Source organism: Lynx rufus, unplaced genomic scaffold (genome assembly GCF_022079265.1).
Source record: "Lynx rufus isolate CCGP_SWC_20201006 ecotype Redwood Valley unplaced genomic scaffold, mLynRuf1.p SCAF_9, whole genome shotgun sequence".
Lineage (NCBI taxonomy): Eukaryota > Metazoa > Chordata > Mammalia > Carnivora > Felidae > Lynx > Lynx rufus.
The window spans coordinates 66,698,840-66,726,293 of record NW_025814897.1 but is presented as its reverse complement, the minus strand read 5'-3'; the positions used below and the strand labels follow the sequence as shown (position 1 = coordinate 66,726,293).

Here is a 27,454-nt window from a genome sequence, read left to right as displayed (position 1 = left end):
CTTTCCTAGAATAAGTGACTTTGAGAGCCACTTAGTCTGCATTAAGCTTTATTTTAGGTCTCTAACTTTATATGGCAACTTACCTTTTATTATACACCTTTATATACATTGGAAATAATGGTAAGACAAGGACTGATTCCTACTGAATCTCCCCTGAGTGGTCATCCAGTTCTGTGTTCTGCCTACAGTTACAATTTTTAGTGTCTAATTGATGTTGTTACTTGAAAGCCAGTTGTTCTTATGTATATTTCAGTCAAAGGCGTAGAACGAATGAGATACCAGATCTAAGTAATTTCTCCTTACCCCTGTTTTTTTGTTGTTGTTTGTTTGTTTGATTGTTTTTAGAGAGAGCTGTGTAAGCAGAGGAAAGAGGCAGGGGGAGAGAGAAAAAGAGAGAGAGAGAGAGTGAGAGAGAGAGACTCTAAACAGGCTCCATGCTCAGCATGAAGCCCAACGTGGGACTTGAGCCCACAATCCTGGGATCATGACCAGAGCAGAAATCAAGAGTCGGACACTCAACTGACTGAGCCACCCAAGCATCCCCCTCTTTCCACCCTGTCTTGGACCATTTCATTTGCTTGAATGTGCTTTTAAAGGAAAATAACATTTGCTCCTAGGAAAGGGATCCTTGTTTTCATTGAACCCAGGGTAGCCTACCATACCCAAGACTTAATGAGCCTTTGAGAGACGGCCTGCATTGTGTGTTGTCTGGTCCCCACACTCCAATCAAATAGGCCTGTTAGAAGGAAAGGAATGTTTGTCTTTGTTTGACAATCTTTCTGAATCCTGGCCTAGAACAGAGTTTTATATGTTGTCTGTTCCAGTGAATCTGTTAGTTTCTAGAAGGAAAAATCTTATACCCTTTTTAAAGAAATCATTCATCTATTTATCCTTCTTCCCATTTTTTTCCTTTTTGTACTCTTTTCTCCACTCGCAAGTGGATATATTCACACAGTTCTCTTGGGGCGCCGGGGTGGCTCAGTCGGTTGAGCTTCTGACTTCGGCTCAGGTCATGATCTCATGGTCTGTGAGTTCGAGCCCCGCGTTGGGCTCTGTGCTGACAGCTTAGAGCCTGGAGCCTGCTTCAGATTCTGTGTCTCCCTCTCTCTCTGACCCTCCCCCATCCATGCTCTGTCTCCCTCTGTCTCAAAAATAAAATAAACATTAAAGAAAAATTTTTTAAAACACAGTTCTCCCAGTAAATTAGTTTCATGGGGAAATGGATTAGAGTTATATATTGTAAGAACTAGAAGGAGTCCACAGATCATTTTGTTTTTCCATCTGATTTTAGAGATGAAGAGACTGAAGCTCAGGGAGTTTTAGTGACTTGTTCCAAATCACTGTCAGAAGAGCTAGAACTAAAGTCTGAGTGACCTGACTTGAACATTTGGTTCATGTTTTGTAAGCTAGGGAAATGTTGGAGACTTCCTGACTGTCTGAAATTCTCTGAGAGCATTTTATGAATGAGGCCTGGAGAATGAGTGGGTCTCTCTCAGTTTCTTCCCCAAGAAGAAATAAGGCCCTGAATAATCAGGGAGAGACCACCAGACCATCCAAGGACTCAATCAACTCTGTAACTTTAGAATAGAGGTGAAATGCAGTAAAATGTAAAATATTTTGTTTTAATAGTAACGTATGTTTTAGATGCTTTTTGGTTTGCAAATTGTATGAAATTATCATACTGTTTTCTAATTTACCATTTTTGGAGTTGATGTTTTGCCATTTGATTCTTTTTCCAAGTTGGTAGCTTTTGAAGTAGAGCGAATTAAGGTTGAAGAAAATAACCCAGTGAAGATAATAAAGCATGTCAGAGAACTTGCCGAGCAACTGTTCAAAAATGTAAGTAAGTATATTTATTTAGACAGTCATTAATTTTAAAAGTATGTAATTATTTTGTTTAAAGAAACTACATCTTTCTAGTAATAATCTTTTTGCTCTGACTTAAAACCTTTAGGATTATAAGTTATAAGATATGTGCATCAAAACAGACCTCATTTTTCAAAGTGATTTTCCTGTTAATCAACTATATTATGAAAACACCTCAGTCACAGTTTCCCAATTTGTTATGTGCCCTCATTGGATTTTCATTTAGGTCCCTGTCTTCTTAAGAGCATATTGTGCATTTTTAAGACATAAAGATTAAACTCATTGGAGACCAGAACTAGAATTGACCAATGTGCTCTGCTTAGTGTGGTGCAGTGATTGTCATCTGGATCAGGAAAATTGAGTTGTATTGTTTTGAGCAGACAGGGAGTGAAAAGCTGAAAGGAAGAAACCAAATTGTCAAGTGAGCACAGAAACTCAAGGGTGGAAATATTCCCTGTGTATAGAAGAAATGCAATAAATTCTAAAGAGTGGGATGTGATAAAGTGTGAAGTAATCGCCTGGATACCAAAACAAAAGAGATCCTAAGATGACAGTGTCATTACATGCATGCAGAAAAATGGATTTTGGCTAATGATTACTAGTCATTCTTCCTACCTGTGAAGCCTTGCAGAGTTTAATCCTTTTACTAAGAAAAGGAAAGTAAACGGGAAGTGTGGTCTTCCAGGGGAGAGTTGAGGGAAGATAATATTTTTCAGGAAATACAGTGAAGAAGGATTTGTGATTGGTATCCTAGTATTGTTTAACTTAATTACTTGAATAGGTGGGTGTTTTTGGACAGTGGGTCATTAGTCAGTGCTTTGTCACACCCATTTGAAATCTGAGACCCAATTGGATAAAAACAAGAATGCTAAATTGTGTTTCTTTGTTTCATGTTATTCAATTATTTATGAATTTTGTTTCTGAAGTTATTTTAAAATTTATCCCTTTGACTAATACCCTAAACTCCACATATAACTGTGTCCAGTATACTAAAACTATTTCTTGGTTAGTATGCTAAAATTTAAAAAAAAAAGAATTCTGTCAGAAGAAAAATGTGTGTTCTGTGCTGGTGTTCACCATTTATGACGGCTGTGTAGAACTCATATAGAGCATGACCACATGAGAAATTTATATTGATTGACTGTAATAATAATAATAAATATTGAATGCTTAACACAATGTACCAGACATGGGATTAAGCACCTTACATACATCATCTCTAATCTTCATAACAACAACATTAAGATAGGTGTCATTATCCCCATTTTACTGAGGATCATTGGCTCAGGATCATATGGCTATTAAGTGATTGAATCCAGATTTTAAATTCAGAAACTTTCAATTATCCAATCCCTAAACCTATTTTCCTTCCCTCCATTAGACTGGCTTATCTCCAACTTGAAAAATAGTAATATTTTCAATGACTGACTTTATACCTTGTCATTTTAAAGCACTTTAACATACTTTCTCATTTGATCTTGGAAATGACCCTGTGAGATAAATAGGGCAGTTATTGATATGTGGGAAACCAAAGGTAGAAAGTCTTTTTTCTTGGCTACTAGGAGTGATTTATTGATGGATTTCAAAAAATAGCAAAACATCAAATGGAAATCAGTGTTTGAGATTTTGGAACTGATCCCTTGAATAATTGAATGTTTATTTCTTAGATCTTTACAAGACTATTCCAGAACTACAGAATTTTGTAGCCTGTAAGTGACCAGAGATGGGGTTCTGACACAGGTTTGTCTCTATTACATGACTGAGTACACAGTGTGTATGTAAGGGAGTGTGCCAAGTCACTTTGATGCAAAAACAAAGTAATTTCCCTTCTTGCCATCCTAGAACTTAAATTTTATGATACATAGCTTGTACTAAGCTGACACAAGACTGAAAACTGCAATAAAATAAGTAATAATTATACATTCTTTTTTTTCTCTTTAAATAGACACTTTATTATATCCACAGGCAATAAAATCCCAGAGCTACTATTAGGTGAATCCAGACCCTGCTAAATATTTAATGTTACCAAGCTTCTGCGATGTCCAGCATGGTTTTGAGGCTGGTGACCTCAGTGTCTATCTTCCTGCCTGTCTTGGTGACAGCTCTATCTTGCTGGGCATGCAGTGTCACCATCTCTGTCCTCATTTCCAGCAGCTTCCTTTCATTTCAGCGAACACATTTCTTTCACTCTGCTCTTTTCTGGAACGAAGCCTAATTTGGTTATCTGTTCAGACTTTGATCACTTCATCCGTTACTTGGTTGTTTTAACCAATGTAGTTCAAGGTTTATTTTCTCATATTCTGCTCTGAGGGCTGAAAACTCACTGTTCTCCAAAATAATCATATCTTTTTTCACATTAGAAGTCTGGGACATTATTTTGCTAAACAGTGATCTGCTGCATCTTGGTGACCATATCCTTGTAGACAATATCCATGTTGGCATCCATGTTCTTGACCAATGCAGAGATGGTGATTTCTGCTTGCTGGGTGATGAAACCATCTTTTTTTTTTTTTTTTTTTTTTTTTTTTTGAGTAAACACACTGAGGCATGGGTGTCCAGTAGAGCGTCTTATTCCCGCAAGAGAGGAAATCTGTCCTTTTGTGCTCCAAATCTCTCCCAGTGCTCCAGCTGCAGGCTCCTGCCCACTGCGGCCCTGGGGGTAAGGCCCCAGCACCAGTACTCCCCATCCTGGAGCACTCCCAGTCTGCGAGGGACCAGTGCAGGGTGGGCACAAGCAGCTAATTTTTATAGATTATTAAAGGTAAATGGAAAACACAGACGACGGCTGATGTGGTTTGGGTGGTGGGGTGCAGAGCCAAGGGCCAAGAAAGAATTCTTGAAACATCTTTGGTGCAAAAAGGTGTTTTTATTAAAGCACGGGAACAATAGGACCCATGCACAGAAAGAGTTGCACTGAGGTTGTGACAGGTGACTGATTATATACTTTTAGGTTGGGAGGGGGTTAGGGATAGCACAAGCCTCCAAGGAATTTTGAAAACAAGGTTTCCAGGACCCTGTTGGGGGCTAGCTATTGTTAAGAAAATGTCATTTATTACTGTTTAGTAAAAACTCAGTCATGAGACCTTTCAGATGTGTATCAGTAGGCCTTATGCTTCGAGTATGATTGCCAATATACATCTTGGTGGATAGAGATAAAGGAAGCTTCCAAAGGAATTTCTATATGTTTGAGGTAGACTCACAGGATCCTGAGGGGTCAGGCTAAGATTGCCTTTTGCCCTTAGCAAAGTGTCAGCATGGAGGCAGCTGAGTTCCTAGAGGAAGGTCACTCTGCCTGTTTCAAGAACTTGTCAATGGGCTGTTAGTAGTAAGGAAATTTAATTGTTTTCTTTTTGCTTTTGTTCCCCCACATCAACACCTATCCTTTAAAAACAGTACTTTTAAAGTGATCATCATGAGGGACTTGTATGACTAGGTCAGAGATGGAAATCACCCTTCAAATGTACTCTGCATTTCTTGAGCCCTTATTGAGCTTTTCTCCCCCAATCTAATCCTATTCCATTTAATTTGATCCATTCCATTCTTTCAGTATGTATTTATTAAGCGTCTGCTAGCACCAGGCATTTTCTAGGTACACGATTCCCATAGTATCCTTCGAAAGAGGATATATCTACGTGATGAGTGAGAATTTCAGACTATCCCCATGGATTGTCCTCAGACTTTCTGAGATTCTGTCTAGTTGTAAGATTCTAAACTCCACATGGTCCCAACATTCCTGAAGTAAATATGTTACAAAGTTAAAAGGCAGAGTATGATGGTAAAGTTACTTTCTTGGGTCATGCAGGAAGTTGAGGGGAGGGAGGAAGAATGGTCTCAATGCAAGGAAAATAATCCAGATGGTTCTATTTTTAACTAGTCAGTTTTTTTTTTTTTTATCACATTCTAAATTCCCTTTTGGTCAGCAAGAACCAACCATATAATTTGGCTGTTTCCTTATTATTGGGTTAGAATTGAGACCTGGTGATTCCACTTAGATGTTTGTAAATACTTTGTTGCAGTGAAGTCTGGTATGTGTGCCTACTCTCTCTGCTTCATTTCCCTTTGAAGTACCTCAAAAACGAACCTTAATTTCTGTTTCTTCTCACTACTCCCTTGTATTGCTTTTTGGTGTGTGAGAATATGAGGAGACGTGAGTAGGATGGATTGTAACAGTGTTTGGGTGCTCTTTTCACTTTCTGGAGCTTCTTAAATAATTAAGGAAATAATTTGGTGACTTAGGTAGAGGACAGGAATGGGAAGGAGACATGAAGGAGCAGGAAGGGAATAACTCCATTAGAGACAAATTGTGTAAGCATTGGCAAGGTTTATACCATGAAGATTATTGGCCATTCACTATACAGCTTTTCTTTCCATTCCCAATTGATAATACTGGATCTGGGTCTGCTCACTTTGGCTTTCAGAATCTTCCATGTCTATATGACAGCACATTTATCTACTTACTGGCTCTATCTCTGTGATTCTCATATATACTAATAAAGGACCACTGACTGTACACAAAATGAGAATGTTAAGATAGGCCAAGACAAGAAATTTAGAAAACCTCCATTCCAAGGCATCAAGGAATCAGTTGGATATGTATTTTACTGTTTTACATAGTGCAGTTTTTCTAATTTGTTTTGCATCTGCAATGGTATATAAATATTTGCTAGACTGTGTAATTTGTTTGATAGTTTTCTTAAAAGTTAAAGGAAAAATAAGAAGACTTGGACCTTCTTATAGAATAATATGAGATTTCTATTTGTGCCTCATGGATGTTTCATTGCCTAGCATTGCAGTGAATAGGTTTTAAAATCCTAATGGGAGAACAAAGTCCAAATACAGGAATATCCATTATAAATCACATAAAGTCTATACCCTTTACATTTCAACATAAAGTTACTTTCACTACCATGCAAATTTAATCTACACTGATGTTATTATCTCTTTGCCAACTGTGAATAAAAGGATTTTGTTGTTGTTATAGGAAGGATGTAAAATACTGTGATCATCTTTAGTCTTAAAAAGTCAAAACATAAACAGCTTACTTAGATTATTGTGATGAAATGAGATCCCCAAAGCATAAAAATCAGACTTCTCCCTTATCTTATCTGATCTATTTGTTCATTTTTAAGTCACGTTTACTGTGAGATAATTTACATGTAGTAATATGTACCTTTTTTAAAATGTACTCTAGGGACGCCTGGGTGGCTCAGTCGGTTAAGCATCCAACTTCGGCTCAGGTCATGATCTCACAGTCCGTGAGTTCAAGCTCTGCATTGGGCTCTGTGCTGACACCTCAGAGCCTGGAGCCTGCTTCCGATTCTGTGTCTTCCTCTCTCTCTGCCCCTCCCCTGCTCATGCTCTGTCTCAAAAATAAATATTAAAAAAAAACCATCAAAATGTACTGTAGATATTAACAAATGAATGAAGCTGTATAATCCATCACCACTACAGTAAGGACAGAACATTTTTGACAACCCCCCTAAATTCCTTTCCTTGTTATAATCACTTCCTCGTACCACCTCAAACTCTTAATAACTGATCTGTTTTCTGTCTCTTTAGTTTTTGCCTTTTCTGTAATGTCAGTATGTAGCTTTTTGAATTTGGTTTCTTTCACTTAGCATACTGCATTTCAGATTCCTTTATGCTGCATAGATCAGTTGTTTATTCCTTTTCATTGTTGAGTAGTAGTCCATTGCATGGATGCCTCAAACTTCTGTTTATCTATTAACCAACTGAAGGGCAATTGTGGCAATTATGAACAAAACCACTAGAACATTTGCACAGGTTTTGTGTGAACATAAATTTTCACTTCTCTTGGGTAAATATTTAGAAGTAGGATGCTGGGATATATGGTAACAAAATGTAAACTTTATAATAAACTGCCAGACTATTTTCCCAAAAGTCTATACCATTTTGCATTCCCACCAGACATATATGAGTTACATTTGTTCTGCATCTTTACCAACATTTGTATCCTCAGGTTTGTTTGTTTGTTTGGTCTTATTTTGTTTTTAGCCATTCTCATAAGTATGCGGTGGTATCTTATAGTTTTAATTTGCATGTCAGCAGGTGAGCGAAAGTATGGGTCTCTTACCTAGTTGATGCGTCCTCTCTTGGCACTTGTGAAAAGAGTACTTGTCTTAGAATATGAAACCTCCATCTAGAATTATGAATTAGAGCAGTGGTTCTCAGCAGGGGTAACCCCTCCCTTCCAGAAATTTGGCAACATCTGGAGACATTTCTGTTTGTCACAGCTGAGGAGGGTGTCCTAGTGGCATCTGGTAGGCAGATGCTAGGGATGCTTCTAAACATCTTACAATTTACAAATTTACAAGACACCCACTACTTCCCCATCCAAACAAAGAAATATCTAGCTCAAAATGTTAAAATTGCCATGGTACAGAAACCCTGGATTAGGGGAATCAGCATATTAGGTATTAAAGTCATACACCAAACTTATTTGTGTTAAGGATGCAGCTTTAATTCATCTGGGTGATCATTGAAAGTCCTGTGAGGATGGAAAGTTGAGAATGTTTCCTTTCGTCAATATTGTATGCACAACTAGGCAACCCTAAAAAGTCCAGTTATATTTTGTCAGTGTTTAATGACTTAGTCCAGTGATAGTATTGATTTCAGCTGTGTTCGGAAGGTTTTGTGTAACTTGCTCTCCCACATGGCTCTATAATAATTGGTGCACATTAAATAATTATTAAATACCTAAATTAATATGGGAAACTTGGTAGCCACCAACAAGGTCACATCGATTTGTCATTCACTGCTGAGACCAACGTGTAGGAAGAAATTGTTTTCCCCAATGTTGCCTATTTTGTATTTCCAGTAGGGTTTGGGGCTTTTTGTTTTATTTTGCTTGCTTTGCTTTTATTCGAAGTGCATTCTCAGCCTTGTTTTCCATAAGCCCTAGGCATATTCTCATTTCGCTTGCCAAAAAAAAAAAAAAGAAAAATCCATGTTTCCAGACCAGATGGTATGTGTGTCATTTTTTCAAGTCTGAGAAAATCATTGTACCTCCCATTACTATCATACATTCTCAAAGCAGGATTACAGAGCCCATTTCTTGAAAACCATTATCTAATTTTAAAATTCCCTCTAAACAATAGTGCATTTTGCTGGCTTTTGTGGGCAGTTCATCTTGGCTGCCTTGAACAAAATTGTTACCATGTTCACCATAGTGTTTAGTGGCCTGAATTCTTGGTTATTAATTTATATTTGCATTTCTCTGCAATCAAAGATGAAAATTTGGCAGCTTCTTTCTTCTATTGAAAATAATGAATTTCCTTGTTTCCACAAGGATATTCAACAACAAAATTAGGCTGCGGTTTTTAATGAGCTCAGTAATCTTCAAGGGAACAGTCCAAATGCAGCTGAAGTTCCAAGTAAGAGCAGATGTTTCTAAGAATATGCAGAGTTCAGTGAGCCTTAAATTTCCTCTCATTTCTTCTGTCTTCTTGAAAGCCATTATGTGACCAAATTGGGTGTAAAGTAGCAAATGTATTTCTTTATATTTACCACAGTGCCCGTTAGAGGGCAGCAGTATACAGACACAGCATCCAGAAAAAACAAGCACTTTGATTCACAGGCATGAGCCTTTTTTGCATCTTCTGAACACAATTGAATATGTTATAATTTTGTAACTTTATCCCATAATATGAATTTTATGTATAATGTCTATACAACTGCAGGATAGCCTCATCTTTGAGCTTTGTTTTAAAATGATTAAAAATGCTTTTTAATCTTAATTCTATAGATTTGGTTTATAATATTTCATATTGCTTATGAGAAGAATAACACTATTGATGACTAATAGCAATATCTTTTCTTTAATAAGTTATTTCTGTTTTAACTCTTATTGACTATGATTTTTGTTGTTGTTGTTAAAAGGTAAGTAGCTGGTGATATGATGGGATTCGTGGGAGAAAGACATGGTTTGAGTTTTAGAGGTATGGTGTCATGCTATAGAATATGCAGTGAATAAATATTTTTTACATGAATGTACTCTAAATTTTTAGAAAACAGCTTTCATATTTTCTGGGAAAGTGTGTATGTGTGTGCACACGTGAGTGCACACAGGCACTAAAAGTTTTCCTGTAACAACTCATTTTGTCCTCTCAAGAACCTTATGAAGTAGGTACTGTACCATTATCTAGATTACAGGTGAGGAAACTAAAACACAAGTGGTGAGTGAATTGACACCGTACCAGGTCACACTACCAATAAGTGGCTAAGCTGGAATTTAACCCAGAAGGTCTGGCATCACAGACCAGGCACTAAAAATACTTTGTTGTACTACCTGTCTCATTGAATTGTCCAACCATTCCCTGTGAATCGTAGTGTCACCTGTCTCTATCACGTTTTCACACATAGTCCTGTTTCTGGGCCTTTATTCCATTAGCCTTTTTAACCCTTCACTAATACCAGTTGCCATACTAGATTTATTATTATAGGCTTAGGTAAGTTTTGAGATCTTGGAACTTTGACTTCTCCACTTAATCTTCTTCAGAATTGCCTTGAGTATTTTTGTATCTTTATTCTTCCATATAAGGTTTAGGATGAACTTATACATTGCAGGATTTTAAGTAGAAATAATATGTGTATCTTTATTTTTCTAAATGACCTTAAGTCATTTTCGGAACAAGATAAAAGAATATATAGTAAGAGAGAGATAAAATATAGTTAGGAAAGATAACTAAGAAGATGTATTTTTTAATTCTATTTTTCCATGTTTTAACATTTGTTACAATGAATATTATTTACATCATGGAAAATATATTTTAAGTTTTTATTTTATTATAAAGAAAATAAGTATAAATAGAAACAGAAGTAATGAAGACTATACTTAAATGATTCTGATTCTGACCTCAAAATCCACATGAATTACCTTTCCAGCCTGAAAAAAAAAATCTGCCAGTGAGTTTTAGAAAATTGATATTTGTAACTTTGAGAAGATATCTTAGACATTGTGACTAAAGAACAGAAAAACAAAAACAAGCATACTACTTTTGAAAAGGACAGTTGCAGAAACTATAGACCAGTGATGTTGGTGTTAATCCAAGCATAGTTTTAGAACAATTTTTTCAGCATATAGTTTAGAAAGTGGTGATCGTGAAGACTTGGCATAGGAATTTATTTATGTATTTTCCCCTGCCTTTGCTAACAATGCAAAGGGAAAACACAAAGTGCATATAAGGGTTACTTTGGCAAGAACAAATTTTATAACTAATTTCACCTTCTCAGGAACCTTGTAAGATGTCCCTCAGGCAAAGTTATTTTCCCAGCATCACACATGAGTCGAACAAAAACTAGAACTCGGGCTTTTTTACACTTAAAAGAGTATTAATTATTATTGTGTTGCTGAGATATGCTACCTATGTCATCTGCCATGGCTGAACCTTTTCTTTATCTGGGTCTGGACCATATAACCATAAAGAATTGTGGGGAGTAGCTCTAGTAGATGATGACAGATATCCATTTTAACTGTCTGGAGAAAGTATAGGGTAGTATTGAGCTTAATCTACAACACAAATAACAGGTTCAAGAAGAAAAGGGAATTTTCTGGTTGCAAAGGATAATAAATGCTAGAATTGGTCTAAGAATGGCAGTGAAACATCTTTCCCTAGAGAACGTTATTAAAAGATGAATTCCATTCTACCTGTGGTGTTCGAAATATAATCCTCCTTAACTGGGTGGCAAGATAAAAATTTATGCCAGCCCTAAGGATCTATGAAAATATTAGCTGATATATTTACTTCAATTATTGCAATCCTAGTATGTGTTCAACATTGTGTCCCACTTATTATGAAATAGTGGGAAGTAGTTTAGGGTGCCTGCTATGTGCCAGGCAGTTTCTAGATGCAACAGGTATACAGCAGAGGGCAAAGAATATTTTTCTGATTGGCTGAAATGTTGGCCCTCACGGAGCTTCATTTTAGTAAGAGAAGGGTAGACAATAAGCAAGTTAAATAAAATTTATAATATGTGAGAAGATGGTAAGTGCTAAAGAGGAACATATAATAAGAGGGATAGGGAGTGTATTGGTATAACTTTAGATAAGGTGGGCAAGAAAGGTAGCATTTGAGCAAAGAAATGCAGGAAGGAATAAAGGATGCTGTTGAAATTGTAGGAAGATAGGCAGAAGTAACAGTTAAGTGCAAAGGCCTTGAGGCTGGAACAAGAAGGCCTGGGTAGCTAGAGCAGAATGAAAGAAAACAGTAGCAGGACAGTCCTATAGGAAAGCCAGATCTTGTGGGGCCTTGTAAATTATTTTAGGAACTTTGGATTTTACTCTGAGTAAGATAAAGAGCTACTGGAATGAACAGAGTATTGAGGTGATAGTTTGACATACTTTTAACTAGATCACTCTGTCTGCAGTATTAAGAATAGAGGGAGGGAGGGAATGAGGATGGAAGCAGAGAGACCAGTCAGGAGACTGTTGTTCTGTGGTAATATAGAGATGTTGCCTTGAACCATAGGGTTGTTGAAAAATGGTCAGATTAGGAACATATTTGAAAGGCAAAGTCCAAAAAGTTTGCAGAGGAATGGATGATTGAGTGTTGGAGAAAGACATTACAGATAGCTAAGCATTTCACCTGAGAGGAAAAATAAATATGCCATTTACTGAAGTGGAGAAGACTATAGAAAGCAGATTTGGAGGAGGGGAAGAGTAATTGCGCCATTTGGACGTCTATTTAAGAAGTTATTTTTTTTTAATTTTTTAAGTTTATTCACTCAGAGAGAGAGCGAGAGAGCACAAGCAGGGGAAGGGCAGAGAGAGAGGGAGAGAGAATCCCAAGCAGGCTCTGCACTGTCATTGCAAAGCCCCATGTGGGGCTTGAACTCACGAACCATGAGATCATGACCTGAGCCGAAGGCAGATGCTTAACCGACTGAGCCACCCAGGTGACTCAAGAAGTTATTTTAAATCCAAATGGAAATACTCTGCACAGGCAGTTGAATATACGTATATGGCGTTCAGGAGAAAGCTCAGTTGGAGGAAAGAATTTATGGATCATTGGTGTTTTTATGGTTGAAATATTGAGAATGGAAGTTGTCCCCAAGGAAATAAGTGTAGATAGAAAAGAGGCCCGAAGTCTGAGCCCTGGTGTTTTTACATAGTTAAGAGATTAGGCAGATAAAAAAATAGACAAAGATGTAGCAAGAAGACCTAGAAACCACATGGAGAAAGTATTCATAGAAAAGGAGTTTGAGTGATCAGCTATATTATCAGATGCTGCTGATAGATCCCCTAAGAAGATTCTGGTACTCTCTTTTATGGCATGTATCTGAATGTTTATATAATCACTCATCTGTCTGATTTCAGTTTTTGTCCCTTTGAGCTCCCACTCTCTGCCTGACAATCTTCCATTGGTATTTCAACTTCTGACTAATTTTACCTGTTTGATATTGCAGGAGAATCCTAACCCTCATATGGCATTCCAGAAAGTTCCACGCCCAACAGAAGGATCCCACTTGCGAGTTCATATTCTGCCTTTCCCAAAAATTAATGAAACTCGGGTACAGGAATTAATACAGGAAAATCTTGCTAAGAACCAGAATGCGCCTCCTGCTTCACGAGTGGAAAAGAAATGTGTTGTGCCAGCAGGTCCACCTGTTGGTATGTATCTGTCTCTTTGTTTGTTTTAAAAGTAAACCTTTTATCAAGATAGAAGACACAAAAATGAAAGTGTGCCACTTGACGAATTTTTACAAAGTAAACAAACTTGTATAACCAGAATTAGAGCATTGTTAACACCCAGAAACACTGTTCCATTCACTGTCTCTCACAAACAGTAACCATTAATGTAACTGCTATACTATAGAATCTTCTCTTTTTAAAAAACGGCTATATTGAGTTATATTTCACACACCATAAAACTCAATAAGTGCACCATTCAGTGGTTTTTAGCATATCCACAGAGTTGTGCAACCATTTTCACTACATAATATCAGATTGTTTTCATTATGCCAAATAGAAATACCCATACCCATTAGTACTCACTCCCCATTTTCCACCAAAACCATTCCTCTCTACTGTTAGGCAATAATCTTTATATCTTTATAGATTTACCTATTCTGGACATTTTATATAAATGGAATTATACAGTATATGATCTTTTGTAACTGACTTCATTTAGCATAATATTTTCAAGGTTCATCCATGTAGCATGTAACAGTACTTCATTGCTTTTTATACCTGAATAATATTCCATCGTATGGAGATATACATATATGTATACATGTATGTGTGTATATGTGTGTATATGTATATGTATATGTATATGTATATGTATATGTATATGTAAGTATATATATTTACGTTTTGTTGTCCATTCACCAACAGGTGGGTGGTTGGGTTGTTTCTACTTTTGCCTACTTTTGACTACTTTTTGACTACTGTTTTCAGAATGCTGCTGTGAGCATTCATGTGTAAGTTTTTGTATGGATATATGTTTTCAGTTCTTTCAGGTATATCACTAGGTGTGGAATTTCTGGGTCATATGGTAAGTCTATGTTTAATAGTTTTAGAAACTGCCAGACTGTTTTCCAAAACAGCTGCACCATTTTACATTCCCATTAGCAATGTATGGGGCATTCTGAATTCTCTATATACACTGATGTTATAGAGCATCTTTTCATCTACTTATTTACCATTCTTTATATCTTCTTTGGAGAAATGTGTATTTAGATCCTTTGTCCATTTTTAAATGGGCTACTGGTCTCTTTATTATTGATTCATAAGAGTTCTGTATATACTTTGTATACAAGTCCCTTATCAGATATGTAATTTGCAAATATTTTTTCCCATTCTGTGGGTTGTCTTTCTTTACTGATTTTTATCTCTTCTTCTTCAGCTTTTGAGGGAAATGTGTTATAGTCTCCTGTGATAATAGTAGAATTTACCTATTTCTCATTTTAATTCTATCCATATTTTCCTTCATATATTTTGGAGATGATTTGTTGGATCCACATATATTTGATATATCATAGCAACCTGGTGATTGATCCCTTTATCATTATGAAATGTTCCTCTTTGTGTCTAGTAATACTGCTTGCCTTAAAGTATACTTTGATATTTATATAGCTATGCCAGCTTTCCTTTGCTTAGTGTTTGTATGGTTTATCTTTTTTTATCCTTTTATTTTCAAATTTTCTAGGGCTTTATGTTTAATATATGCCTCTTGTAGGGGCACCTGGGTGGCTCAGTCAGTTGAGTGTCTGACTTCAGCTCAGGTCACTTCAGCTTGTGGGTTTGAGCTCCACGTTGGGTTCTGTGCTGGCAGCTCAGAGCCTGGAGCCTGCTTCAGATTTTTCTCCCTCTCTCTCTCTGCCCCTCCCCTGCTCACCCTCTCTCTCTCTCTCTCAAAACAAATAAACATAAAAAAAATGTATACCTCTTGTAAACAGCATGTGGTGGGTTTTTTTTTTAGCCAGTCTATCTTAGTATATTACTTATATTACTTAATATACTATTTATCTTTATGTAAATATAATTACTGATATAGTAATGGCCTTAATGTAGTTTACTGGTTGTTTTTTTTCTGTTTAATCTTCCTGTTTTATGTTTCCCCTGCTTTCTTGCTTTCTTTTGGATTACTAAACTATTTTTCTTATTCCATAATTTATCTCTGTTAACTTTTTATTTATACATTTGCTTATTGATCTTTTAGAGGTTTACCTGCAGACCATGACACACATCTACTTTTGTCAGTTCAGCTTTCACCAGAAACTTTTGGTCAACCTAGCCATATGCCAGATTCAAGCCTGGATTCTCAGTAGTCTTCTATCTGTACCCAAAATTGGTAGATCGCCTAGGGAAAATTTGGATGTGTGTGTTAACTCACCTCTCCAACTTTTTTCTCCTTCTCTGGAATTTTAGGTCCTCTAGTCCTCGTGCTTCTGTAGCAATCTGTTACATTTAAATAGATCGTTTTGCATTTTATCTGACTTTTATAATTGTTCCTGTAGGAATTTTAGTTTGCTACAGACTGTTCTATCATACCTGGAAGTAAGTGTGGTTTTATTATCAATGAATAACCGTATAGTCATTGTATATTTACATAGTAAGCTTAATAATTACACATTGTTAACATTAATGTTATATTACATATATAGTAATATTAATGCTACTTTTATTATTTATTTATTTAGTAATGTTAATTTGCCATTATTTTCCTAAGAATACCTTTTACTCAAGTGTTGATTGAACTTTCACATAGAGAAGAAGAGGGAGAAGGTAGACACATTAGGGTGAGTAATTATCTTTTGAAGGGATTAGTCAGGTTATTTTAATAATCATAAGCTAGTTGAGTTCTTTCTTTAATGTTTATTTATTTTTGAGAGAGAGGGAAAGAAAAAGCACAAGTGGGGTAGGGACAGAGAGAGAGGGAGACAGAGGATTGGAAGTGGGCTCCGAGCTCAGAGCGGAAAGCCTGATGCAGGGCTCTAACTCACACACTGTGAGACCATGACCTGAGCCAAAGTCAGACACTTTACTGACTGAGCCACCCAGGCACACCAAGTTCTTTCTTTAAATACCCACATGAAGTTTGATAAAGTTTAATTTGCTTTAATTGTAGCCTTAACTGTCTCAATATTATCCTCATTTGATCTCTTTACTTTCTTCATTTTTAATCCACATCAAATTCATTCTTTAGATGCATGTGGAGTATATCACTGTAATCAGTGAGAGAGGTACACATGACTCAGTATTTGGCCCTGCATGTAAAATCTGAATGAATGAACGAATGAATGAATGCAGGGGCCTCTGTCCAACTTTCTGGTTCATTTGAGTTGATAAGAGTCGGAATTTCCCTTGTACTAAAATTAAACAGTATGAAAGTTTCATTTTACATGATACTCATTTCATGAGTGTAAAATTGCTGTCACCTTAGGAGGCATTCACATTGTGAGAGGTTAATTAGTTTCGAGCTATTCCTCAGGGGAGCCAGAACTAGCATTGGTAAGCCAAAGCCTTAGAAAGGAAGCCCTGGGAATCAAGTGCCCACAAACCAGAGTTGTCATCAGACGTTAGAAAGCTAGTATTAGAACGCCACAACTAGGGGGTTGGCCAGTCTGAAGTATCAGTAACTCCAAGTGAAGAGCTTTCTTCTCTGAGTGAACTAAGTCATAGTCTCAAAGGAAAACAATAATTCCCACATGGTAACAGACTTATTATCAGAAAACGTGGGATGTTTTAATGGCTTGTCCTAAAGAAAATTTAAAATGTTGCTGAAGAGATTTTAGAATTAAAAGTTTATAAACACAGCTTAAAGATGTTGCTCAATAAAGTATGTGGTATTATTTGGAGACTCTAAGAAGTTTCCTACTTAACAATTTCTATTTCAGTCTATTCCACTGACCTACATGTGTGGGAAGCACCAGAGCACACAATTAAGAATGAGCATTTCATAGAAGAGTCATGTGTAATAATCTATTTAACCATCATGGTCATGAAGAATATCAGTGTCATATGATTAAAAATGAATTGAAAAAAAAACTAGTAAAATTTGAGTTTTATTGTCTATTATATGGCGCCAATTGATTTCCTGATTCTGATAATACACTCTAGTTAGGCAAGATGTCACCAATGGGAAAAGCTGACTGAGGAGTGCATGAATCTTCTCCATACTATTTTGTAACTTTTGGTGAGCTTAAAATTATTGCAAAAAAAAGTTTAAAAAATGATTTGAAAGATAAAAGATTTTGTATTGATGAAATGAAAGGGATGCTAATAAGTAAGATACGATAGTCTTTCTTCTTAAGTATGAGGGGAAGTAAAGGGATTATGCCTTTAGATTCCAAGAGCAACCATAAAATATAAGGACACTTAAACAAAAAACCATATCAGACCTATAAATGTAGAGAACAAACTGATGGTTGCCAGGGAAGTGGGGAGAGTTGGGAAAAATAGGTGAATGGGAACAGGAGATACAGGCTTCCAGTTTTGGAATGAATAAGTCACAGGAATAAGAGGCACAGCATAAGGAATGCAGTCTTTGGTATTGTAATAGCAGTGTAATGGAACAGATGGTAGCTACACTTGGAAACAAAGCATAATGTATAAACTTGTCAAATCACTAAATTGTACACTGGAAACTAACTACACTCAAATAAATAAAAAAATATATATAAGGGGTCTTTCTTTTTGGCTTAAGAATGATTGATACTACATCATTTGTACCAATGATACAGTACTTTGTGAAATTAACATTCTTAACTAATACTACTTTGGTTTATATCCTTCTAATATTCTTTTCATAAGGTAAATTTAGTTTAAGTAATTTTAGCCTATGTATTAGACTGGATTTTTTTAAAATATAATTTATTGTCAAAATGGTTAACATACAGTGTGTAAAGTGTGCTCTTGGTTTTTGGGGTAGATTCCCATGGTTCATCGCTTATATACAACACCCAGTGCTCATCCCAACAAATGCCCTCCTCAATGTCCATAACCCATTTTCCCCTCTCCCCAACCCCCCAATCCACCCTTAGTTTGTTCTCTGTATTTAAGAGTCTCTTATGGTTTGCCTCCCTCCCTCTCTGTAATTATTTTTCTCCCTTCCCTTTCCCCGGTCTTCTGTTAAGTTTCTCAAGTTCCACATGAGTGAAAACATGGTATCTGCCCTTCTCTGACTGACTTATTTCACTCAGCATAATACCTTCCAGTTCCATCCACATTGCTGCAAATGGCATGATTTCATTCTTTCTCATTGCCAAGTGGTATTCCATTGTATATATAAACCACATCTTCTTTATCCATTCAACAGTTGATGAACATTTAGGCTCTTTCCATAATTTGGCTATTGTTGATAGTGCTGCTATAAACATTGGGGTACAGGTACCCCTATGCATCAGCACTCCTGTATCCCTCGGATAAATTCCTAGTAGTGCTATTGCTGGGTCATAGGGTAGTTCTATTTTTAACGTTTCGAGGAACCTCTGCACTGTTTTCCAGAGTGGCTGCACCAGTTTGCATTCCCACCAACAGTACAAGAGGGCTCCCATTTCTCTACATCCTCGCCAGAATCTGTAGTTTCCTGAGTTGTTCATTTTAGCCACTCTGACTGGCATGAGGTAGTATCTCAGCGTGGTTTTGATTTGTATTTCCCTGATGATGAGTGACATTGAGCATATTTTAATGTGTCTGTTGGCCATCTGGATGTCTTCTTTGGAAAAGTGTCTATTCATATCTTCTGCCCATTTCTTCACTGGATTATTTGTTTTTTAGGTGTTGAGTTTGGTAAGTTCTTTATACATTTTGGATACTAACCCTTTATCCAATATGTTATTTGCAAATATCTTTTCCCGTTCTGTCAGTTGCCTTTTGGTTTTGTCAATTGTTCCCTTTGCAGTGCAGAAGATTTTTATCTTGATGAGGTCCCAGTAGTTCATTTTTGCTTTTAATCCCCTTGCATTTGGAGATGTGTCAAGCAAGAAATTGCTGCGGCTGAGATCAAAGAGGTTGTTGTTCCCTGCTTTCTCCTCTGGGGTTTTGATGGTTTCCAGTGTATTAGACTAGAATTATTCAATCTTATGGTAAAGGTGACTGGTACGTAGTTCATAGGAGTAAAAAGTTACTCCCAAGTTCATATAGTAATTGTTGGGCCATAATGATTTCTCTTTTTGTGTGGTGTCTTTTCAGTTCCCCTCTACTCAGATTTGTAGAATCTGATTTTTTTGTCATATGTGGTTTTCCTTTGGTAATATCTTAGAAATATCAGCTTCTTTTTTTGTTAGTAGTCCTCTCATATATAAATGTTAGCTACTTTTTTCATGATACTGTACCCCAAACTTTATCAGTTTGTTTACAATTCAAGTTAAAAATTGGGGCATTTGGTGTGGGTTCAATTGCTGCGTCAGGCTCTGTGCACTGGCTGCATGGAGCCTGCCTAGGATTCTCTTTCTCCCTCCCTCTCTGCCCCTCCCCCATTGGCACGCTCTCAAAATAAATAAACTTAAAAAAATAGATATTTACTTTTGCTTATACAATTGTACTGTGCAGTATCAATTAATTTGCATAATAGTTCAGTTTATCTTTGGAAGCTATCCTGTGATATTATCCTCTATAAGCCTTTGACTAGCCTGACACTTCAAAACCTAAATATGTAATCAGAGTAATAAAATGGAATACCTCCAATGCCATGTAACCAGGGAAAAGAATAAATTCTAAATGTTGATCATGTAAATAGTTATAGTCATGTAAACTGTAAATACTAATATTCCTCTTGCTTTTGTAGTTGCCAAAGAGGTTTAATTTGTTTGTGTTGTCTTTATATTCCTCTATTAGTCTCCATAATGGATAAGGTGACAACAGTTTTCAACAGTGCACAGAGATTGGAAGTTGTTAGAAATTGCATCTCTTTCATATTTGAAAATAAAACGTTGGAGACTGAAAAGGTAATAAAATTCCATCTTTCCCAAGTAAGCATCCATCATTTCCCTTTCAGATTTACATGTGTAGCTTGCCAAATGACCTCTCCTCTAATTCCATCTCTTGTCTTTATTGAGTGTCCTTTGATCATTTTGATCATTTTAAGTGAATCAAGTCTAAGATTTAAAATCTTAGCCAAGCCTAGTTATGTGGCTACCAGAGAAATACTAATAGTCATTTTTTTCCTCAAACTTTTAAACATTGTTCACTAAATCCTATTTTACTTAGAAATTTAACATTTTAAGTATAATTTTATTTATTGCAAAGAATCTAGTAAGAATAAGTAATGAATTATAGAAACAGTGGTATTCAATTTAAATGGGTCTTATTAAAGCGCATTTTCTTGAGGCTCATGGGTCGCTCAGTCAGTTAAGCATCTGACTTCAGCTCAGGTCATGATATAGTTTGTGAGCTCAAGCCCTATGTCATGTTCCATGCTGACAGCTCAAAACCTGGAGCCTGCTTCAGATTCTGTGTCTCCCTGGCTCTCTGCCTCCGTCTCTCTCTCTCTCTCTCTTTCAAAAATAAACTTAAAAAAATCATAGTGTTTACAGTGTTCCCAGTATAATAATGTTATTGGAATAAACATAAGAGGTGCTATTGAAAACAGTGTTTTAAAAAAACACATTTTCTTGACTTTTTAAATAAAACATGCTAAATGTAACGTAATCTTTTCTTAGTGACTCATTATAGCTCTGAACATCTATTACAGGAGGCTAAAGCGTGAAAAGAGTAACATTTTTACCCTTATAGTAAATGACCCCAAGCCTTTCTAGGTTTTGACTTTTTTTGGTTTCCATTTTCTCTTATGCTTGAAGTATCACAGACTTCCTTTTGCTTCTCTTGCTTTAGGTTTCCATCCTATTTCTTGTGCCTGCCTATAATAATACTGTGCCCTCTTTCTCTCAGACTTCTTCCCTTCCTTCTTAGTTGCTCCTTTGTTCTGTATTTTTTAGGTTTTCAAAGTTAAATAAGCTTATTACTATTTTATATAAAATACATTAACTAGGCTCTCATAAACTGGAAGAGACATTCTTCTGGGTGATGAAATGAAAGAGTTTTAATACATAAATCTGGACATTTCTATTTGTTGATCTGAGTCCTTTATTATATTGAAATGAGGAAGGGAGATTTAGAATTTTCTAGTCATAAATTAAAACTGACTTGTGATTACAAGAACTGATTAAATAACCAGTTTAAAGGTATAAAGTCACCTGTGTTTATTTTCATTAAATTTTTCCTTCTATTCTTGCCATGAAGATGTGGCCAGTTATTAAAAGAGGTGTCTAAGTGTCATGAGTGTTTTGGTAACCAAAGTTTTGTTGAGTTTTTTTTTTTTTAGGTGAAGTTAATGTTTTTTTGTTTTTTGTTTTTTAACTTATCACATGAATCAGTTCTATTTCTTTTTCATGCTGGCTTACAAATAAAATTAACTGTTAACCCATATATTTATGTATAGTTGTTCTTAATAACAAATCAACTCTTCTAGAAGCTAGAAGTTTAATTCTAATAACTTTGTTAAATGTTTATAAGGTGCACTTGAATTTTTAGTGTGATTGAAAGTACTTTTTTGCATTGATTCCTTTTGTTCACTTCTGCCTCTCTTGTCCTCAGACCCTTCCAGCTGCATTGAGAGCCCTTAAAGGAAAGGCAGCAAGACAGTGTCTCACTGATGAGCTGGGTTTGCATGTCCAGCAAAACAGGGCTATATTAGACCACCAACAGTTTGACTACATAATAAGGATGATGAACTGTACTCTACAGGTAATTTTTAGTTCTTTTAGATTATTCCTAATATTTAAGACTACTTTTTATTTTCCCAGGAGATTCTGTAATTACTGATATGTCAAGTTCTTGAGCCTTCCACAGTGAATAAGATGAAGAACCAATATCCATACCATTTTGGACAGAAACGCTTATTACTTGGCATAAACATTTTTATTTTCTCTTGAAAAATAGTAGGTTGTATTACTTGTTCTCTAAGGAAGCTTTCTGAAAATGAAAAGTCATCTTTAAAACATTCATTTTTATATTACTTAATGTCAGATTACTTAATAATTACTACTTAATTATTCATGCCATTGTCAGGTTTTGGTTGTGCTATTAAGGTAGAGGGTAATGAATGATGGATAATCCAAATTATAAATGAATTACTCAATAAAGTATTTGCTAAACACTATGCATATAAAGGCAAAACATGCTTCCATTTGGCTTCAAAAAATATATATTATATTACAGAAATAAACTTCCCACAAAATAGTGATACCAATTTAAGAGAAGCAAATAATCTGCTTACCCCATCCTGTCTCACTTGTTAGATAATTTATTACATTGGCATTATATTCTTTACAGGTGATACAAAAATTATTTCTCAAACTTTCTTTTTTCAAACTTTTTGAACAAGGAGAAAAATGTTATTAAATATTAAAAATTCAAAGACTATCTGTGGGACTCTAGAGAAACTAAACAAAATGCATATTAAATTCTGTTACACTGGAAGATGAGAATTACCAGGTATAATTAATAATAAAATTTATGGATGAAAGAAGGCCTAATTAAATGGAAGATATACCATGTCCATGGATTAGAAGATAAAGATAGCAGTCTCCCCAAAATAATCAATAGAGGCAATGCAATTTCTATCAGAATCCAAGCTAGAAGAGAAAAAAAACCTAAGAATTACCAACACACCCCTGAGGCACCTGGGTGGCTTAGTCAGTTGAGCATTCTCTTGATTTTGGCTCAGGTCATAATCCCAGAGTTGAGGAATCAAGCCCTGTGTGGGGCTTCATGCTGAGCATGGAGTCTGCTCTGCATTTTTCTCTCTCTCTCCTCTCTCTCTCTTTCTCTTTCTCTCCCTCTCCTCTCTCTCTCTCTCTCTCTCTCTCTTTCTCGCTCTTTCTCTCCCTCTGCCCCTCTCTCCTGCTTGTGTGCTTTCTCTCTCTAAAAATTAAATAAATAAACAACAGTTACCAACACACTCCTAAAAACAACAGCAACTTTGGAATTGGTCCTGTCAGATCAAAAATTTGTTTAAAAGAAGACATACCAAAATAAATAAACAATTAAAATAAGACATACAAATGTACAGAAGGCACCTGAAAATGTGTTCAACATCACTAATCATCAGGGAAATAGGAATCAAAATCACCATGAGATATCACCTCACATTTGTTAGAATGCTATTATCAAAAAAGATAAAAGATAACAAGTGTTGAGAGGATGTGGAGAAAAGGGAACCCTTGTGTACTGTTGGTAATAATGTAAATTGATACAGCTACTATGAAAAACATAAAATTAAAACTAAAACATATGATCCAACAGTCCCATTTCTGAGTATATCCAAAGGAAAACAGGATATTGAAGAAGTGTCTGTACCCACATGTTCAATGAAGCATTTTTAACAATAGCCAAGATATGAAAACAATCTAAGTGTCTATCAACAGATGAATAGAAAAAGATGTGTTATGTATAAGCAATGGAATTATTCACCCATGAGAAAAAAGGAAATCCTGCCATTTGTGATAACATGGATAGACATTGAAGGCATCATGATAAGTGAAATAAGCCAGACAGACAAAAACAAATACTGCATGTTATCTCTGATAGGTAGAATCTTAAAAAAAAAAAAAAAAAAGTCTAACTCTTAGAAACAAAGAGTAGAAAAGTGGTTGCCAGGGCCTGAGGGGTAGGGAAAATAGTAAGAAGTTGGTAAGAGGTGCAAACTTTTAGCTATTATAAGGCCAAGGCCTCAGGATCTAATGTAAAATGTGGTGACTGTAATTGATAAAACTGTATTATATACTCAAAATTTGCTAAGAAAGTGGAACTTAAATATTTGCACCAAACAAAAACAATAAAACAGGTAAATATGGGAGTCCTTTAATGATGTATGTATATATCAAGTCATCATGATGTATACTTTAAATATTTTATGATTTTATTTATCAATTATACTTCAATAAAACTTAAAATAATGTTTGACTAGTTTAAGATTGTAGTAATTAAGACACTATATAGTAGTTAGATTGACCCCTAGAACAGAATGTTCATAACAGATGATAACAGATAATAAACAGAAGTACACATATATGGAAATGTGACTTATGACAAAACTGGCATTTCAAGGGAGCCAGTGTGGCTCAGTGGGTTAAGCATCTGACTCTTGATTTCGGCTCAAGTCATGATCTCAGGGTTGTGAGATTGAGCCCCATGTCAGGCTCTGCACTTGGCTTGGAGCCTGCTTAAGATTCTCTCTCCCTCTCCCACTGCTCCACCCCTGCTCACAAATACACTTTTACTCTCTCTCAAAAAAAAAAAAAAAAAAAGGGCATTTCAGATCAGTGACAAAATGATGAAAAATTCAATAATAGTGCCGGGACAATTAGGTGAAAATGTACACAACTTCACTAATGTATGTGTACCACACTATGCACTAAAAACATTTTCACGTGGATTAAAGACTTAAATATGAAAAGCCAGGCTATCTAATTTTCCGAACAGTCCTTAAAAGAGATATCCTTATGACTCTGGGGTAGGGACAGATTTGTTAAACCAGTTACAAATCATCCTGATCTTAAAATAAAAGATTGATAAATGTGACTACATTCAACTTAAGAACTTTTCTTCATCAAAAAAATACCATAGAGTGAATGCATACCTCAGGGTGAGAGATGTTTGCAAAGAATATAACTGCCAACAGATTAGTGCTCAGATTATAAAAACTTCTACAAGTGGGGCACCTTGGTGGCTCAGTTGGTTGAGCATCCAACTTGATTTTGGCTCACGTCATTATCCCAGGGTCATGGGATCAAGCTCCATGTTGCGGAGCATGGAGCCTGCTTAAGGTTCTCTCCCTCTCTCTGCCCCTCTCACCTGCTCATGCTCACTCTCTCTCTAAAATAAAATAAATAAAATAAAAACTCCTACAAATCAATAAGAAAAAGACAAATTTTTAATGGGCAAGAGACTTAAAAAAAGTATCTCAGTAAAAAGGAAACCCACTTGGTCAGTAGGTGTATAGAAAGATTATCTAGAAATAAAGGACCTATGTCAATAATTGGAGAGTGTCAATTTAAACCATAATGCTATAGCCTTTTACATTCACTATTTTGGAATAATTAAAAAATCATATTATCAAATATTGGTGAAATTATGGAACAAACGGAAGTTTTAAACTTTGCTGGTTAGAATATAAAATAGTATATAACTCCTTTAGAAAATTTAGTAAGATATAAGATACTAAGAAATAAGATAATTTGTCATTTATGTGTAAAGCTGAATATGAACATATTCTCTGACCCAGTGATTCCACTCTCAGATGAGCTCTTACCCATATACACCAAGAGGCATGCACAAAAATGTTCATAGAAGCATTGTTTGAAATAGCAGAAAACAAAGGAACTAATATGCCAACCAGCAGTAGAATGAATAAATAAATTATGGGGTTTTAAAAAAAATTTTTTTAACATTTATTTTTGAGAGACAGAGACAGAATGCAAACAGGGGTGGGGCAGGGAGGGAGGAAGACACAGAATCCAAAGCAGGCCCCAGGCTCTGAGCTGTTAGCACAGAGCCTGACACAGGACTTGAACCCATGAGCTGTGAGATCATGAGCTGAGCCAAAGTCAGACACTTAACTGACGCTTGCCAGGCGCCCCTTTTTATGTTAGAATATTTTTTAGTAGAGAAAATGAATTGTAGCTACAAGGAACAATGTGGACGAATCTTAAGATAATTTTGCACAAAAATAAAAAGGCAATTCAATTACAATATGATTCCATTAGTATAAAAGTCAAAGCATGTAATGTATTATTTAGAAATATGCAAATTAGGGATACAACATGTATATGGTAAAACTATAAAGAAAAGCAAGGCTATATACATATATATATTAAATCATTACATTGTACACTACAATTTTATTTGTCCATTATACCTCGATAAAACTGGGAAAAAAGGAAATCAAGGGAATAATAAACAAAATATTGAAGAAAGTTACCTCAAAGGTTAGAGAGGAAAGGCAGATGAACATAGAGATCTTTGATGGTAAAGGTAATATTCTATTTCTTAAACCAGTTGTATGAGTGTTCATTGTGTCATTATTCTTTATAACCTTATAACTTATACACATTAATATCTTAGGGTACTGCTATTGGGCTTTTCTACAGGGCATATTTTTCTCTTCAAATCCATTTCAAAGGATATCTTTCTCAGAAATTCTAATTTAAGGGGTGCCTGGGTGGCTCAGTCAGGTAAGAGTCCAACTTCAGCTCAAGTCATGATCTCACAGCTCGTGAGTTCGAGCCCTGCATTGGGCTCTGTGCTGACAGCTCAGATCCTGGAGCCTGCTTTGAATACTGTGTCTCCCTCTCTCTATGTCCCTCCCCTGCTCATGTTCTCTCTCTCTCTCTCTCTCTCTCTCTTTCTCTCTCTCTCTCTCTCCTTCAAAAATAAATAAAAATTTTAAAAAAGAAATTCTAATTTAAAATTTACCATCAAAATGAAATCTTATAACAAGCACTTTGTAGCTTATTTAAGCAAATTGATGAGATCAGAGAGAATTTATCTTTACTGGAATACATTCGTACTTTAAAGTATAATAAACTAGCTATAATGGTTTATAATGGCAACAATTAAAAGCAACCTAGGGGTGCCTGGGTGACTCAGTCAGTTAAGCATCCGACTTCAGCTCAGGTCATGATCTCATGGTTCATGAGTTCGAGCCCCACATCAGGCTCTGTGTTAATAGCTCAGAGGCTGGAGCCTGTTTCAGATTCTGTGTCTCCCTTTCTCTGCCCCTCCCCTGCTCAAGCTCTGCCTCTCTCTGTCTCAAAACTAAATAAACATTTTTTAAAAAAGCAACCTAAATGTTTACCATTCGGATATTGATTAATTATGTACAACTATTTAGAATAGTGATCAGCTACTAAATAAAAAGAGGTAGATCTATAACATGTGCTCATATGGAAAACCTTCCATTATATATATGTTGGTAGGTGGGAAATTACATAAAGTTAATGTAATTCTATTTTTGACCTAAAAGTACACACACACACACACACATATATATATATATATATATGTGTGTGTGTGTGTATATATATACATATATATAAACACACACACACATATATATATATA

At 35.8% G+C, this 27,454-nt stretch overlaps 1 protein-coding gene across 2 annotated transcripts in view; it reads left to right on the top strand.

Moving 5' to 3' along the window:
* SBF2 (SET binding factor 2) overlaps nucleotides 1-27,454 on the top strand; it is a 489,861-nt gene that overhangs the window by 284,011 nt on the left and 178,396 nt on the right. For both annotated transcript variants that reach the window (XM_047070360.1, XM_047070361.1), the window contains exons 13-16: nucleotides 1,741-1,839; nucleotides 13,291-13,495; nucleotides 20,168-20,277; nucleotides 21,926-22,075. In XM_047070360.1, coding sequence (XP_046926316.1) covers nucleotides 1,741-1,839; nucleotides 13,291-13,495; nucleotides 20,168-20,277; nucleotides 21,926-22,075 — 564 coding nt within the window. The remainder of the gene's footprint in view (nucleotides 1-1,740; nucleotides 1,840-13,290; nucleotides 13,496-20,167; nucleotides 20,278-21,925; nucleotides 22,076-27,454) is intronic.